The sequence below is a fragment of the Typha latifolia genome, chromosome 10 (genome assembly GCF_019914945.1).
Source record: "Typha latifolia isolate L0001 chromosome 10, TyphaL0001v2, whole genome shotgun sequence".
In the NCBI taxonomy this organism is placed as follows: domain Eukaryota; kingdom Viridiplantae; phylum Streptophyta; class Magnoliopsida; order Poales; family Typhaceae; genus Typha; species Typha latifolia.
In genome coordinates this window covers 4,951,634-4,968,595 of record NC_133095.1, presented here as the reverse complement: position 1 = coordinate 4,968,595, position 16,962 = coordinate 4,951,634, and the positions used below count along the sequence as shown (strand labels likewise).

At 35.6% G+C, this 16,962-nt stretch overlaps 1 protein-coding gene across 7 annotated transcripts; it reads left to right on the top strand.

Moving 5' to 3' along the window:
* Positions 1 to 10,043: 10,043 nt before the first annotated feature.
* On the top strand, positions 10,044 to 16,230 carry LOC140795893 (GATA transcription factor 18-like). Of its 7 annotated transcripts, none has more exons than XM_073148698.1 (8): positions 10,044 to 10,524; positions 12,125 to 12,211; positions 12,294 to 12,430; positions 13,811 to 13,930; positions 14,116 to 14,221; positions 15,479 to 15,544; positions 15,624 to 15,715; positions 15,811 to 16,230. In XM_073148698.1, the coding sequence occupies exons 1-8, from the start codon at positions 10,321 to 10,323 to the stop codon at positions 15,881 to 15,883; spliced, it is 885 nt and encodes a 294-aa protein (XP_073004799.1). In that variant the 5' UTR covers positions 10,044 to 10,320; the 3' UTR covers positions 15,884 to 16,230. The 7 variants fall into 7 exon arrangements, with proteins under 7 accessions (XP_073004799.1, XP_073004800.1, XP_073004798.1 ...); XM_073148699.1 differs by having other exon boundaries at positions 10,153 to 10,524; positions 15,479 to 15,508; XM_073148697.1 differs by having other exon boundaries at positions 10,157 to 10,524; positions 15,816 to 16,230.
* Positions 16,231 to 16,962: the final 732 nt, after the last annotated feature.

The window sequence follows — 16,962 nt, the reverse complement described above, 5'->3', positions numbered from 1 at the left end:
GGACAACTCACTTCTCAACCTACTACACGAAATTAAAGGCTCGATGGGAATATAGGATGAATTAGCAACACTTGATTCAACACAACAAACGGACCAACAAAGATTGATGCAATTTTAAATGGGATTAAATGAGTCCTCATGAATCCTCTGCTTACTATCTGTCAAACCTTCTTGTCAGTCACCCCAGAAGAAAAATAAAGGCAAATCAATGGCAGCATTAGCGAAAACATGGAGGATTGATTGATTAGGGAGGAATGATTGATCTGACCGATCATTCGTTTCTCCAAACTATCATAGAAATTACAACCAAGGTAGTGGAGGGCATTGTCGATTTGGTTTAGAAAGAAGAAGCCCTCAAGGCACACATTGTGACTAATTGGGCCATTGGGTCCATACTTGTTACTAATTACATGGGTATCCGGTGGGTCATCCAAAGGCAAGAAACAATTTAGACCCAAAACAGTATGATAAAAAAAAATTAGAGTTGTTACCAATATTATTTCTTTCAATATTAGAAAATCAACTCAAACAGTTATCGTCACTTATTAGTGATAATGATGAGGGATCTAATTCCAAAGCCAATGCCATGATGAAGCTAGATTAGTCTAAAGTGGCTTCCCACGATTGGATCATTAATAGCGAGGCGACATATTAGTTTACTAAATCATCAAAATTATTGCATAAAGTTGAAAATCCTTTATAGAGAAAAAGTGAAAATTGCAGCCAAATGAACTTTGCCTCTAAATTATGGTTTTTATTTGCATGATGTGTTGTCTATTCCTAAATTCAAAATTAATTTTTTAGCTGTTAATCGTTTGACAAGAGACATAAGTTGCTTAGTAACATTTTATCCTTATTGGTGTATTTTGTGGGATCTAGTTACAAGGAGGACGATTGGTCTGGATAAACGTGACAGACTATATTATTTAGTGTCACTAGCCTGAATAAATCTTTGACCAACTGCTCCTCATCCAAAAGTCAACTTTCCCGTAACACCATCACTTCTTCCACCACAACTGATCTCTAGCACAACCTTCTAGGCCATGTATCAATTTCTCGTTAGCCAAATTTTTTTCTTAAATATCTCTACTCAGTCAAATAATGCTTGCCCTATATAAACAAAGTTGTTTGCCCTTTAGTACTAGCATTATTTATTCTATAAAACTTTTTGAGATTATTCACTTGACATTTGGGGCTGTTATGGACATCCTTTTCTTTTGGATTTTTATTATTTTCTCACCGTTGCCGATGATTATACCTATTTTACATGAATTTTTTTGATGTGATCAAAAAATGAAGCACAGATACTTCTAAAATATTTTTTTAGCTATGCTTTCATGATACCTTCTCCCCCACCGCAAAAATAATCACAGTGCGTAGTTTACTTGTTTTGGCTTACTGCCTAGGATTGGTCGCTTCATCAAATGGACGTCAATAATGTCTTTCTTCATAGTGATTTACATGAGAAAATATACATATCTCTACCGCCATGGCTTCAACGATAACGAGAGGAAAATGTAGTGTGCCACCTATACAAATCCTTATATAGCCTACAACAAGCCTCTCTCCAATGGTTTGCTAAGTTCTCAAAGGCCATTCATTCACTATTATACTAATATATGTTGATGATATCCTCATTGTTGGCAATTATCCCCAAAATGTTGTTACAACTAAAAAATTTCTACGTAGTCAGTTTAATATTAAAGATACCGATAGTTGGAGTTGTGAAGATGACTAAGCTGATAATTTGCATTCTAAAGTTCAACTGGATAAACACACATAAACCCATGAACCATCAAGTCATTATGCTTTTGAATGCCTTAATCAAGAAATGTGGACCAAAATATGTTATACTTGTACAAATCGAGATCTTCTAACTATCTATGGAAACAAAGTTTACTAAAAGCATTCAACAACTTCATCATCAATTAGTTCATTTATACTTAATTGAGAGGTGAAGTGATTTTTCTCTTTGTTCATCTTTCAAAAGAGAGACATCGATATCAAAATATAAAACCATCTATTTGATCACAATATCTTTTATGATAAATTAGCTTCTAGGATAATCAAATATGATAATTTTTTTTCTTTCCTTTCGAATACACTTTTATTTTCTTGTCACATTTATCTTCTAAAGAAATTTTTTATTTGCTAGAGATAATCTTTCTAACTGAATCAATAGAATCAATATGGATGCTGGGGTTAGTTTATGGTATGAAGGGGGAGAAATTGCTGTGGAAAAGGGTGGTTAGAGGCTAGAAGAAGCTGACCAAAGACTTGAGCGGAGGAAGAAGGGAGGAGAGAGAAGGTGCCAATGGCTAGAGACAAGAGAGAAAGAGATAGGGCTAAAGGCAATTCCAATAACAAGATAATCTCAATTAGGGTTTCCTCCACATATATATAGAGGCTCACCTTAGGAACTCTTTAGTTAACATAAAAACACTCCAAACAACCCTAACAATTCCTAACTTAACCCACACTTTTGCCATGGTGCGTTCGAACGCGCCCGATTGTGTTTGAACGTGGAATTTTCGTTCTCTATCGATGCGAACGTGATGTAGGCGTTCGAACGGCCCCGTTCGAACGCGGTCTTTGCGTTTGAACGCACCCGGGCTAAAATTGATTTTATTACTTCTACATACTCAACTAGATAAATAGGCTCATTCCCATGAACCCAATGTCATGCGTGGAGCCAATATGGATCGAATCATATCATACCTTTTATTTTCTCCTCCGGTTCTCCTTCCTCTTACTATTGCTCTTTATCAGCCTTTTCTTTCTCCTCTTCCCTTCCCGTATGTTCTTCTTCCTTCTTGTTCCTCTTGATTTAGCTTCCATTTCCCCAAAGTGGTGGATCTTCCATGAAGAATGTAAGGATTCTTCGACATCTAAACCTATCTCCTCTTCTCATAAATGCATTTTTAGCCCTCAATTTTCTAATTTTTATTCCATTCCCATCATCCTTCTCTTCTGATCATCACCTTACATAGCTTACTCTTCAAATCATCTACAACTTAATATAAGCTACGATGGATGTTTTTTTTTTGGTTTCTTAGAGACTCCGCAAATGGATTCCTACTGAACAATAATAAAATTATATATATATATTTTACAAGTCAATCTATACCTAAATCAATCCTTTTCTTATCTAAATAAGTGCCAATTATATTTTCTCTAGAATTGCACCTTTTTGATCCCTTGACTAATTGTTTTTCTTCTTCAATAAGCTTGATAGCAAGAAGGATCTACAAATGAAAAAAGTTAAATAAGTATGAATTGAAGAAAGTCAAATAATCCTGTAATTAGACCTACTTTATTAGCCGCCAATTGAGGCATAATAATTAAGAGCGCATCTCGCCAAAACTTAAGAACATTACCCATAAAAAAAAATACGAGTGATGTCTCAAAACTTGAGTTGCAAAATATTAATTGGCACATTCTAAGAACCAAATATGTGATTTGGAAGAAGAGATAGTAAGAGGTATTTATTTTATCTCTAAGATATACTTATCTCTATAAGATATTTATCTTATATCTAGAAGTATATAAAAGGGTTTTAATTTAACCCTAGAAGAGTATGTAGTTTATGATATTGAAATCATCTTTTGGAAAGATCAATTCTCTAATTTAGATGTAACATGCTGAATCATTTTCATCTCAATGCATCTACATTAGATATGGAATAATTACGTCTAGAGGGTCACTGAGATGGAAGGATCAATCTCGAAGGTCACTGAGATTTAAAAATCTATCATGGGAAGTAGTGTGCCGTGGGGTCTAATGAGCAAGATTGGTACAGATTGAGTCGTGGAAATTGGCGGGTGACTTCTTATTAACTGCTACAGGTTTTAATAATTAATTTCAATCCGAGTTTGGATCCATGATTTTTATCCGATTTAGAGTTCTTTCACTTAAGAAGTTTTGTGTTTGTGATTGTCTTTTTCACGCTTTACTTTTCGTATATTATTATTGATAGCGTGTGATAGATCTCATCTCTTAGGACATTTCTTATAACTTTTAATTGGTATCAACGCATATCTAAAGATTCAGTTCATTATTTTTCATATTCTTTATTTCTTTTCTTAATTGTGGCAACTTAATCGAATATTGACAAAAATGATGAACTACATAAAAATATAGGGGAAAATGAATTAGTAAGAACATCAAAATCAGCGAAATAAATAATATTAATAGAGTAATAATGGTGGACAAGAAGAAATACAACCTTGTAGCGGTCGTGAGAATGTAAGATACCTTGCTGGAATAATGAAGTGGAAGATCTTGCTTCCTTGTGACAAAATATATTTGGTTAAATTCTAGAGGAGATTTCGAGGAACAAGAAAAAGGCAAGCGATGAAGTGAAACCCTATACTTATTTTGTAATTAAAAAAGAATAGGAATGACGGATGAACTGGAACTTTTTTTATTGTTCTATTTTCAAACTATAACAATGAGTTTTTTTATTTAATCTCTCAAACTCGAACTCTATGCCAAGATCACTGTCTAGCTAGCATCGACCAACGTCATCAAATCAAACTCTATGGGGTCAACCAAAGGGATTGAAACATCTAGTGGCGCATGTCACCCATGCACATCAGAGCAAATGTATCCCAAGCCCTTGTCTTCTTCTTGTCATCCCCAACAAAGCCATTTAAAGGCTTTTTACTTAGAGAATTGCTGCTTTACTTAGGAAATCACTGCTTTACACCTCCATATCTATTTACAAGATGCTCTAGTTGCCTCTGAGGAGGAGGAGCTCGCCCAACTTTCTATTGGGAGGATATTTTATGCCGACTTGGCTATGAGAAGCCCAAAAGTAGTAGGCATCCAGATGATGACATCCATTTGGCCTATTGTAGCCAAGCCAACTCTAATGTGAAGTATTCTAGCCAGTACTTCGAGAGGAAATATATTGCAAAGGAGGGGTATATTCTAGCCACTGCCTAGGAGAAGGACCTTCCCCATAGTGATATTAGGGGGCAACGAAGCATCTCCATGGTCAAGGTAGGATAGCTAGGGATCTTTTACAAGTTAAGTCCCCAAAATGAGTATCTTTATGTTGAACATTATTTTTAGTGAATTGGATTAATTTATTAAGAGAAATTTTCATATAACACTCTGAACTAAGGCAAATTAGCAGCTAGATTCTACACTTCCACTATTTGCCTTTAACTTAGTCTTTCAATAGTTAAGGCAAAAAAATGTCTAACAATAAAAATATTTAATTGATTAGTGTTTTTTGAAAAATTAACCAGTTCAACATTTTTGTTAAGCCTATAACAGATTAGGCAGCATTTGATAATAAGTTTGAAATATAAATTGAGTCTTCTTTAGTCAAAAACCCTATAGTTCCTACCAAGATATGGAAGAAGGACGCTACCACGTTTTCCTCCATTTTTTCTTTCATCAAAGTAATGGTTCGTGTCATGAGAGGCAAAGGAGTTGGTATAACGAGAGAATTCTTTTGGGGGTCTAGGCCTAGGGGTGTAAACGAGCCGAGCCTGAGCGAGCCGGCTATTGCTCAGGCTCGACTCGAAATTAATTTCGAGCTTCTTTATTGGGCTCAGGCTCAGGCTCGACTCGCCTCAGCTTGAGCCGAGCCTTATCGAGCCTGAGCTGAGCCCGAGCCTGAAACAAGCCTATTATCCAGCCTCATTCAAGCCGAGCTGGCTCGAGCTGGACCAAGCCAATTCGAGCCTAAGCCGAGCCACAACCTATTTAAAGTGAAAAAAAACTGAAATTGAATAATAAATTTAATCTGTAAATAAAATAAAAGCCAACCAAATTGACAATAAAATTTAAAATTAATTAGTGATTAGCAATCACACCAATTTCAAAATTTTTACCAATAAATATAATAAAAGCCAACCAAATGAATTTAACTTAAAATATACAAAACCTACTAAAGCCAACCAAATTATCATACCAATTGCAAAATATTAACATATTACCATTCATCAAAATTTGGCTCAAAACAATCACACTAATTTCAAAAATTTTACCAGTAAATATAACAAAAGCCAACCAAATGAATTTAACTTAAATTATACAAAACTTTACTAAAGCCAACCAAATTATCACACCAATTGCAAAATATTAACATAGTACCATTCATCAAAATTTGGCTCAAAGCAAATCCAAATTTTGACATCCAAATCATAAGTCTATCACTTGCTAAATATTACAATATAAAGTACTTAACTTATATCTTGCCAAATATTATAATAAAATCTGATAGCATGCCAAATATTACAACTAAATTTATTTGGCACTCTCAAGTCTCAACACCAAAAAGAAGCTTCATCCTATAACTGCAAAAAAAAAAAAAAAGGAAACAAGTTAATTGCAGCTTAAACATCATTGCAACCAGTATAAACAAACAATGATGAGAAAATTTAGAAAATTCAGTTGTTAATTAACTTAAACATCATTACTCTCAATTCAAAACATTTTTAATATATCCTTGCCTCTTCTATCATATATGCATATGAAAATGCTATACAAATGGAAAAGACATACAATGCATGATACCTAAAGATCAAACTACATTTGGAATCTTCACAAACATATTTTCTATCACCGATACCTAAAGAAAATAGGATTATAAAAAAGAAGTTAGCAATAGTTTATAAAAGCATAAAATGAGAAAAATTTATTATGAGAAGTATAGTACACATACCCTAGAGGAGCTTATTTTTTTTTATGATTCTCTAATCCAATTTCCTCCACATATCAAAGCCTCCACTGTCTCGGAAAACAAAGAGCTTCAAAAATCATTTAGAACTCAACCGCCATCGCTAAAAGCCGATTCAGATGCAACAATGGTAACAGGAACCGAAAGGATATCTCGAGCCATCTTGAAAAGAATAGGAAATTTCAACATGTTTAGTCTCCACCATTCTAGAGCATCGAACTTGTCAAGCTTGTAGTCTGCTCCTCTAAGTATATTTCTAATTCAGATTTCAGAGGTTCAACTGCATTTGTTGATTCTAAAAAAATTTTAAACTCTGCTTGACCTTCTCATCCTTTAGCACCAATCAAGTCATCACTCTTATCAAGTTGAGATCTATCATTCATTCCATTATTTTCACCTGATGCATTCTCAAATTCATATGATTCAAAAATAGTATACAACACTCCCTTTGCATGTTTATTTGAGCTTCTGCAAAGTAATATATTTTTGGAAAACAAAAGTTAATAAGCTTCATTTTGTATCAGGGATCTAATACTGTTGCCACTGCCAATAACATATCACATTCTCCCCAATACTTATCAAATTTCTTTCTCATTTCTATAGCCATATCCTTCAAAAAGTAGAATTCACTTTCAGATCATTTATTTAAAGCTTCTTTCACTTTCCATAAATCAATAAAAAATAGATTTGCAGTAGGATATTAACTTCCCGATATAATTTGAGTAACATCATAAATTTTTTTCAAAAATTCACAAACTTTTGCAGGTTTAAACCAAACATCTTCTGAAGGTAGCCATTTGTAATTTGCATCGCTCGTTGCATATTGTTCAAAAAATTTTTGGTACCCAAAAGCATGCTCTAACATAACATATGTAGAATTCCAACGAGTTACAACATCCAAAGCTAAACTCTTAGAAGTAGGAACAGAGAGTTGTCTTGCAATTTCACCAAACTTATACATACGCGAAGGACTCTTTTTTAAGTAACACTACATCTGACATCTTAAATGACATGGATCATCTTGAACAACTAGATTTAAAATGTGAGCACAACATCTAACATGAAAAATAAGCCCCTTGAAGCACAATTTATCTCTAACTTGAAAGTTATTCATAATAGTCTTAGCAGCAACATCATTAGCGGATGCATTGTCTAAGGTAATAGTTGATGCTTTATCCTCTATTCCCCAAGTAATTAAATAATCAATAATAGCATCTGAAATAACAACTCCAGTGTGTGGAGGTTCCAATTGACAAAAGTTGATAATGCGTTTTTGTAAAGTCCAATCAGAATCAACAAAATGAGTAGTCAAAGACATATACCCAATATTTTGATTTGAGGTCCACAAATCTGAAGTCAAACTAATTCTATTAGTTTCTTTCAAAAACAATTTCACTTCTTCTTTTACGGATTCATATACTTTCATGACATCACTTCTCATTATATTTCTAGAAATCCGTTCATAACGTGGATTAAGAACCTTCAGAATAATATTGAACCATGTATGCTCAACCATATTAAAAGGATACTCATGTACCATCATCAGTTTTGCCATTATTTCTCTCACCACATTTTGGTTGTATCCTGATGAAATAGTTTTGAGATAATTTTCTTCTATAGTTGAAGTCTTAGTAACACTAGATGCAGAAGCAAAAGAAATTATTTTTAGCCTTTGCCTACCAAACCAGTGCAAAATTTCACATGTCTTTTTATGTGTGAAGTGGTGACTTGCTTAGGAACATTAAATAATGACAGGCAATTATTACACTAATACTTTTCTACCTCTTCTCCATTTTATTTCATCTTAACCCGCTTGACATACAACCATATATCAGAAGTTCTTCTTCTCCCTTTCTTTTGACTATTACTTTTTTCTTCGTTGTTAGTTTCATTATCCTCTTCACCAATATCAATTTCAATAGGTTCATTTTCACTAACAGCATCAGAAAAATTCTTAGTTACTGACTTTGACATTTACATAAAAAAACAAAAAACAAAAACAGAAGTACTGCTTAAATTTTTATAATATTTAATTAGTACAAAACAAAAATAGATATGACAGATACAATTAATCACCAATGGAAACAGCATATCAGATCATCTACAAGGATAGCTTGTTATGGTGCAACAACCTAATGCAAGCTAGAAATAAGGTGTACTCATTTAGGGACGAATTGGTTTATCTGTGCAATTGTATTCTGAACTTAACGAACCATCATTGCTTTTAAGAAAGGAAATAGCCAAAAGTGGCAAAAAAAGTACAAAGTGTTCAGTTATCTTATCAATCAGCTCAGTACATGGAGGCAAACTAATATTCATTGCATGTTTAGGATGCTTGCTTATATAGTTAATGCAACAAACTGGCATATTAAATTTTTGGTGGCACCAGGCAAAATGGGAATTGTTTATGGCTCTAAGACTTTGGGCAACAAATTAATATCTGCATTTAAAGGAAATAAACAAAGCAATTTAATACCACCAGAAACAGGAAAAAAAACTCTAAAGAAAAAAAATACTCTAAAAAAAAAATTACTCTAATGGAGGAGGACGATAGAGGATACCTCTTCCCGGCTGATGGAGGAGGACGACTCGGCGGCGGCAGCTTGGAGAAGGAAGGTGAGGCAGAGCTTAGAGGAGACGACTGCCGCGGGAAGAGAATGACGCGGCGGCAGCGGCTTGGAGAAGGAAGGTGAGGCGGAGCTTAGAGGAGACCACTACCGCGGGAGGAGGACGACGTGGTGGCGACGGCTTGGAGAAGGAAGGTGAGGCAGAGCTTAGAGGAGACGACTGCCGCGAGGAGGGGATGTGGGACTTAGATTTGGGGATTAGGATTTTGTAATTTAGTTTTATACCGAGCCGATCGAGCCGAGTCTGAGCGAGCCGGCTTCAGCTGAGGCTCGACTCGATATTGATTTCGAGCCTCTTTCAGCAGCTCGGGCTCAGCTCAGTTCTGACCGAGCCGAGCCGAACTCGAGCTCCAGTCGAGCCAAGCCCGAGCCGAGCCTGAGCTGCTCGACAAGCTTGACACCCCTATCTAGGTCGGGAGATTGGCTATGTGTGCATGAGAGCATTTGTACAAATTTTTTTTTTTAATTTTTAAGAGAGAGCTACATGGGCATCTCTTATATAAATTATATATATATATAATATTTAATTATAAAACCCTAATATTACTTTTATTAAAAATCTTAGGACATTTTTCTACAAATAGCTCGTGTGTAGGGGGAGAGATAGATTTGAGAGATTTTAAATTAGGCTATTAATTAGGATTTTAATTGGGTAACATTCTTTCGATGTGAGTGGGGACAATAAAGATATATAAATATGGAGCAAAGAAGGAAAAAAAATCACAAATGACGAATCCAACGGCCAGGATCAATTTACGCGTGTGCGGGTCCCGCAACCTAACCTGCCGGTCCCGCTCGTTAATCCACGAGCGGTGTACTCCAGCACGCGCTTCCCGTGATCCCGCACCATCAAACCTAATCGAGCGGTTGTGATCTCCACATCACGCGAATCCCGGCCCCATTCGCCCCCCCCTCCTCTTCTTCCCCGGCGTCCCGTTCCCCGTCTAGGGTTAGGGTAAAGTTTTACGGTGACGGTTTCCCTCGCCGCCGACCGGGACGATGTCCGAAGTGGACCACCAGGATGGCGACCTGTACGGCCATGACGCCGAGAAGATGGACGCGCTGCCTCCTCCGGCGCCGGAGCAGGACCATCTCGCCGACAGCGTCGACCCCTCCTTGCCCCTGATCAGCGCGAACTCGAACCAGCTCACGCTCCTGTTCCAGGGTGAGGTGTACGTCTTCGACTCGGTCACGCCCGAGAAGGTGCGCCGCTTCGTTCTCGTCTTGTTGGTTTTCTGGATTAAAAAGGACAATTTTTTTTTAAGGAGACGACTGTTGAAAGTTTTGGTGAAGGTAGTTTCTTTTTTCTTTTGGTCCAAATGTATGGGATATTCTTGGTTGTTACTTAATTCGATTTGTGGCCTTGTGCTTACTTAAACAAGTTTTGAGTACGTAGATCGGTTCATATCTACGGATTATTCGACTGTTTAACTCTAGTTTGCAAGTTCTAGGCTACTTGATGGCTGTACGAAAATGGCTAAAGGTGAGGTGTCACTGTCGAAATATGGACTGTTTAGAATTTGAAACAACTTAGAAGTAGATAGTTATAACTTAAATCATGTCTGCCTCATAGGAGAAGCAAATAGCCTATTCCTTTATCCCCAATAAAACAGTGAACCTCAAACTTGTAGACTTGGTGAAATCACGAATTTTGACCAATAGGGTTATGCTGGTTGAAGAATTCATATCCTCGTTTTGAGATTGGAATAGGATAAATGTTATTCTATCCTATATTTGATCCTTCTTGACAGAAGGAAGCGATAGGTAAATCGTTATTGTTTGGTGAATTCTTGCTCCCTTACATGGTATTGTTGAGAAATTTGTAATTTTGCATGGCTCTACAGTGTTGTGATTTTTTAGGACTATTCATTTTGTCTTTTCCTTAGGGACCTGTTTCGGGATTAATAGGATTGAATAAGGGTATTAAATTTGTGGTGAAGATTCATCTGAACTAATTGCTCTTAAATTATGGGGCATCTTATCTCTCCGTTTTTCGTATGTACGGACATAGCCAATTATCTGTTTGTATTTACTAGATGGTATGGTTGTCCATTTTGAGTGATGGCATTCAGAATTGTTCCCTAACAGACAATGGTGTATGGATCTAGGTGCATTAATTGAAAACCCAATTTAAATTAATTTGGATTACAATCTTGAGTTGCATTGAATCTATTTTAGATCAAACAATATAGTGTTTATGATTTGTAATAATTCAGTATGGTGATCTATGTGATTGTAACCATCTTTTAGAAAATTTCGGTTGTGAGAAAAACCATCGACAAGAACTATATATGGTGATTTGAGAGATGCTAAATACTTTTAAGAATTTGGTGACTTCTTAAAGCCTTTCACAGAGTTCTAGAATCCAAGTAGTGGTCAATAGCACACTCACCAAGTTCATAGTATGGCCATGACTCTTGACTTTTCTCATGCTGATAATACTGCTATGTCTGGGTGGCAGAGAGTGAGGGAGAAAGAGAGCGAGATGCATACAGGTGTTGCTACTTTGCAATTTTGCGTGAGGATGGCAGAGTGAGGCATTTTTGTGCTGAGAGAACTTGGTGTTAGTTCTACACCCTCATATTTATGAATTGGCTGAAGAATTTCATATTATTGTTACAAAACATTCCTCATTTTGTTAAGGCAATGCATCATTCATTATTTATGAGGTTTTTTATGTGTTCCTCATAATAAATGTTGAGTGCTGGTTAGTGCTGGAATCTGTCTGTTTGTGTCTTAAATTTCTGACTTACTGCCAATGGAAAGAATGAATTTCAGATTTTTTGGGGTAAATATTCTGCAGGTTCAAGCTGTCTTATTACTATTAGGAGGCTGTGAAGTTCCAACTGGATTATCCAGCTCAACATTACCTTGCCAGCATGATGACAGGGTACTCTACATCTTTCAGCTAGAATATTAATTGTTTTTACTTTTGCTTCCATCTCTTTTTTCTGATTGCATTTTCTCAACAGGGTTATGACGATATACTTCGACGCACAAATATCCCAGCAAAAAGGATTGCTTCACTCATCAGGTTCCGTGAAAAGCGGAAAGAAAGAAATTTTGATAAGAAAATCCGGTATAATGTCCGCAAAGAGGTCGCTCTCAGGTATGTAGATGTTTGGTTTGCATATTGTGCCTGTGAGTCATTGTTCTTTAACAAAGGAGTGAATACACTATGCATTTTTCATTTTGTTTGAATTGTTAAGGATTTTTTTTTTGAAATTTGTGCTAGATGAAAGAACAAACCATTATTAGCAATAAGCTTGCATAACCAAATCTAAGCATACGTGGTTTCAATTTTTTTCTAAAGCATAAATTGCAGTAGCTTAAAGCATCTCTTTTACAATTGCATAGTTTCTTTCCTTACATTTACTAATTGGTATTAAATTTGAAGATATAAGATGACACATACAATTGTCATAGTACTATTCCATGGTTTAAACCTTCATGATGGCGCATAAAAGCATCAAAGAATTATTGCAAGGTTTAAACTTCATTCTGTCTTATGCATGCGTAAGGATTGGAAGGCCACAGAGGATTTTGTATGAACTGAAATTAAAAAGATTAAAAGCTGATTGACACTTTAATCTTGGTTAACAATTTCACGTTACAAGTTTGAATTTATATCTCAATTAAGTAATTTTGTGCCTTTCTTTTTATAGGTATGCTATAAACATGATATGAACTATGATCATGATTGTTGGTATGCTAGTGTGTTAGATTATGTTTAGTTAGTTGATGAACAACAGTACAACCAATAGATTGAGTTAGGTTGATGCTTTGTTATGTTTAAGGATAACTGTTCTTCAAGATTGGAACTGGTTAAGTTCTTGAATTTCATAGAAAACTGCTTTTGTGACAGAACAAAGGCAAAATATGGACTTGTTTGGGGGCTTTTAAATTATATCTAGTAGGAAGCTATTTTACTAGTCATTTTGTTAAGAAATTGCTTTGCTGTTCCTTGTGGGGATGATTCTGACAATCAAATTTGTCTTATGAGTATATGATATTTGATGATCTAATTGTTCTCCCTCTAAGTTCTTTGAAACAATAAAAGGAGCATTTTCGTACAAGAGTTATGTTAATCTTGTATATCTTGGCTGCGATAAAAGAATATTTTGCTTCATCTTCATATTGTGCCCCACCATGCCCGGATGCTGTAAAAAGGTTAGAAATATTAACAAACCAGCCATTGTTATCATAGAAAGAACAGATTAGGATATTTTGTTACTGTACTAATATTGGAAGATCTTGTTTCTGTCTAGTTATCAATCTCTTTGTTCCTATGTATTATTATTTCTTCACTTACCCAAGATCAAGACTTAATTCCATAGGTAGGACAAAGAATTTGCAGCAGCTTTTAAAGCATTGAAGTGTATGCTTTTCAAGGATTTGTTTCCTGGATTATGTACAAATTATCCACTAACTTTACTCATGGCCAGCCAAAATTTGTGATTTGTTATTTATGATTTGATTAGCTGTGCAGGATGCAGCGCCGGAGAGGACAATTTGCTGGGAAAGCAAATCCTGAAGGATTATTAGCCACCCCAACCTGTGATACCCCTCCTGATAACTCAATCAAAGATGAGCCACCTAGAGAATCCAAGTGAGTATTTTGTTTCTATAATTTTAGCTTCTTAGGAATTATATCTTTTCCAGAACATCCTCCTTTGCGCTGAATAACCAAGTACTTCTGATGCATTTATCATCTCTCCAACCTTCTCAACTGTCAGCACTGCCAAAAACCTCCTTTTAGGTAACTATCTCCTGATCTTCTCATGCTTGTTATAGATGTCAAAATTGTGGAATTAGTGAAAAGATGACACCTGCTATGCGTCGTGGGCCTGCTGGTCCAAGGTCTCTGTGCAATGCTTGTGGACTTATGTGGGCGAACAAGGTTTCTTCCTTCTCTTAATTATATTTGTCAATTTGCTCTTCATTGTGCTTATTTTCCATTGTATATCCGTAGTTAACACCCTTTTGTGTTATCATATGATGCTTAATAATGGGCAACACCACAGATTTGTATGTAGAAGAAAATCTTGAAAACTTAAATATGTCATATCATTGATTAGGTTAATGTATTATATGTTAATTCTAACAACATTTGTGAATTGATATGCCTATGTGAGGATAATACATTTTCATCTTTATCACAGTAAGGCAAATGATAATAATCGCCAAAAAAGTTGTGGTGACACCTATGTCATGATGTGATGATAATGCCTACACATTTCTTGCTTTATGCGTGCATGTGTTCACCCTCATGCATCACTAAGCTTTATAAGGCATTGGCTTTATGGTCATTAATGTGAAATATTGCCTAGTTAAATGTAAAGTGATGCTGCAAAGCAACCCTATTTGTTGGTATCTCTTGAAATATTCTGCATGTGCATGCGTGCCTGAAAAGTCTTTCAAGTAAGGTGCATGTAGCATATGGGCATTTAGAGATAATACATATGCAAATATTTTGAGCCTATTTGTTTTCGCTGTAAGCCATTCACCTGTGACATGGACATTTAGGTCCCTGGTTCTGAGGTAACTCTATTGATGTGAAGTTAAACCTAGTGTCCTACAGGAGAGGCTGAAGAAATGTTTCTCAACATTTATTTTATACCATGGTTTAAAGTTTCATCTAAAACCCAAAAGTTTCACCGAGACATTTCTCATTTTGGTCCTATCTGATCCGAAACTCCCCCTCAAAACTAGCATCCAACCAGAATAGCCTAGTAACAATTTTTAAAAGTACTATTTAGATTCCAAGATGGATCTCACTTGATCATAGGTTGTACCTAACCCAATATCAACCTCATTGCTTATATGTTATTAGATTTCATGTACTATATTAAAAAATAAGATAGAGAAGACTATTGATCAAAAGAAACCTGAAATTGACAAAAGTAGAACTGAAATGCGACCAAAGCATTTTGTTTTTTAGCGGAGCCGAAACCAAAACCAAAACCAAAACTTTGAACCATGTTTCATACACTTTTTTCATGGTATTGTTGTCAGAACTTCTTTTACCTGTAACTTACTCTCTATATATTTTTTTTCTATTGGCATATCATTTTTTCCATATAAGCAGTGGTTGCATTGGATATACATTAGGCTGGTAAAATCATATTTTGATAGTCTCTATACTCGGAATCTGCAGGGTACGCTGAGAAGTTTCTCCAAGGCAAAAGTAAGTTTCCAGAGTCATGCCAATCCAAATGAACAGGTTTGATTCTCTATTGACTGCCCCTCCTTAACATTACGTAATTGATCATATGAATTCTTTTCCCTTCTCTATCCTGCAGAGTGGAGGCATTGACTCTGAGATGGGGAGTGACGATAAAGCACTTGTTCATGCTTCAGACAATAGTGATACACATTTAATCAACTCTGAGATGTGAGTATGAAATGCTGGTGATCTTTTCTCTTCTTTTCTTACGATGTGATAAATAAGTGAAATTGCTGGTTCTTTTCTTTTCGTTTCTTATCCAGAACAGTAGAGGTTGTGCCAGAGGATATGCAGCAAGAGATGGAAGATCTAAAGACCGAATTGCAGCAAGTGTAAAAACTTGCTGAATCTGTGGACTCACCTGATATCAATCACATTGATGCTATGTCATCGTAAGGATGATATCGGAGGTTGGAACAGTGGAATCATATCAAAACGGTGTCAAATGTACATCATTTCATAGGTAAATTTGTGCTAACCTTTATTTGGCTGACCCAACAATGTAAATCGTGCGTGCCCCGAGCATTATTTCATCTGAACTTTGTTTAGTCTGAAGTTAAGAGTATTTAGCTGTAGAAATCCAGAGACCTGTAGATCAAGTCGATGAAAAATGTAATGTGAATGAATGACTTTGTCACATGTTTTTAGAAAGTCTGAATTAAAATCAGAAAGGATTCATTTGATGCTGTGGTTGTTTTAAGGGTTTCTTTATTCTAGTTGGTTAATAGTTCTTCATTGTGATAGTATTGAAAAAGGAAAAAAGAAAAGGATTTGTATCCTCTGTAATACATGGGAAGATAGTAGGTGTTAATTAAGCCATTTTTACCATTGTAATTAGCAAGCATTTTCCTCTTATAATAATACTTTATTATGTGATTAATATTTGACAATTTAATAAACGCTCTTTAACAGGTTTCCGAGATATTTCGAATTACCATTCTATGACAACGACTTTGCCGGTAAACGTTCTAAACATATTGAATTCAGAATAATCTCTTTGCCATCATAATGAAAGATGCTGCATTTACTCCAATTTCCCTCTCATAGTAGGAAGCAAAACGGCATGAGCTAAGAATTATAGTCGCTTTTTTTTATTTTTTTATTTTGAGAAAGATTGGGGATTAATCCCAAGTAAACCAAAAAGATTAAATGCTAAAGTTAGAGTTAAGGAAGAAAATATCAGTCTTGCATTGAGAAGGATAGAAGCATTCCAAATTAAATCACATTGATTTGAGACCAGGTTTGACTCCTTCCACGGTTGTAGTTTCCCAATTGAAAATGCGTCTTTTTTTCTTTCTTTCTTTTTTTCTTTTGTCTTCCAGATTAGCCACCAAGTTCATGTCCCAAGCTGGTCTCAGGAATTTTCTTTCTCCTCCCAATAATCAGTCAATGAGCTGGGATTAAACTGAAGATTT

Excerpts from the sequence above, each read along its gene's own strand:
- LOC140795893 (XM_073148693.1), top strand. The coding sequence starts at position 10,321 with ATGTCCGAAGTGGACCACCAGGATGGCGACCTGTACGGCCATGACGCC. Across the intron at positions 10,615-12,124 it reads TGTTGAAAGTTTTGGTGAAG|GTTCAAGCTGTCTTATTACT; the intron begins GTAGTTTCTTTT and ends AATATTCTGCAG. Across the intron at positions 12,212-12,293 it reads CTTGCCAGCATGATGACAGG|GGTTATGACGATATACTTCG; the intron begins GTACTCTACATC and ends TTTTCTCAACAG.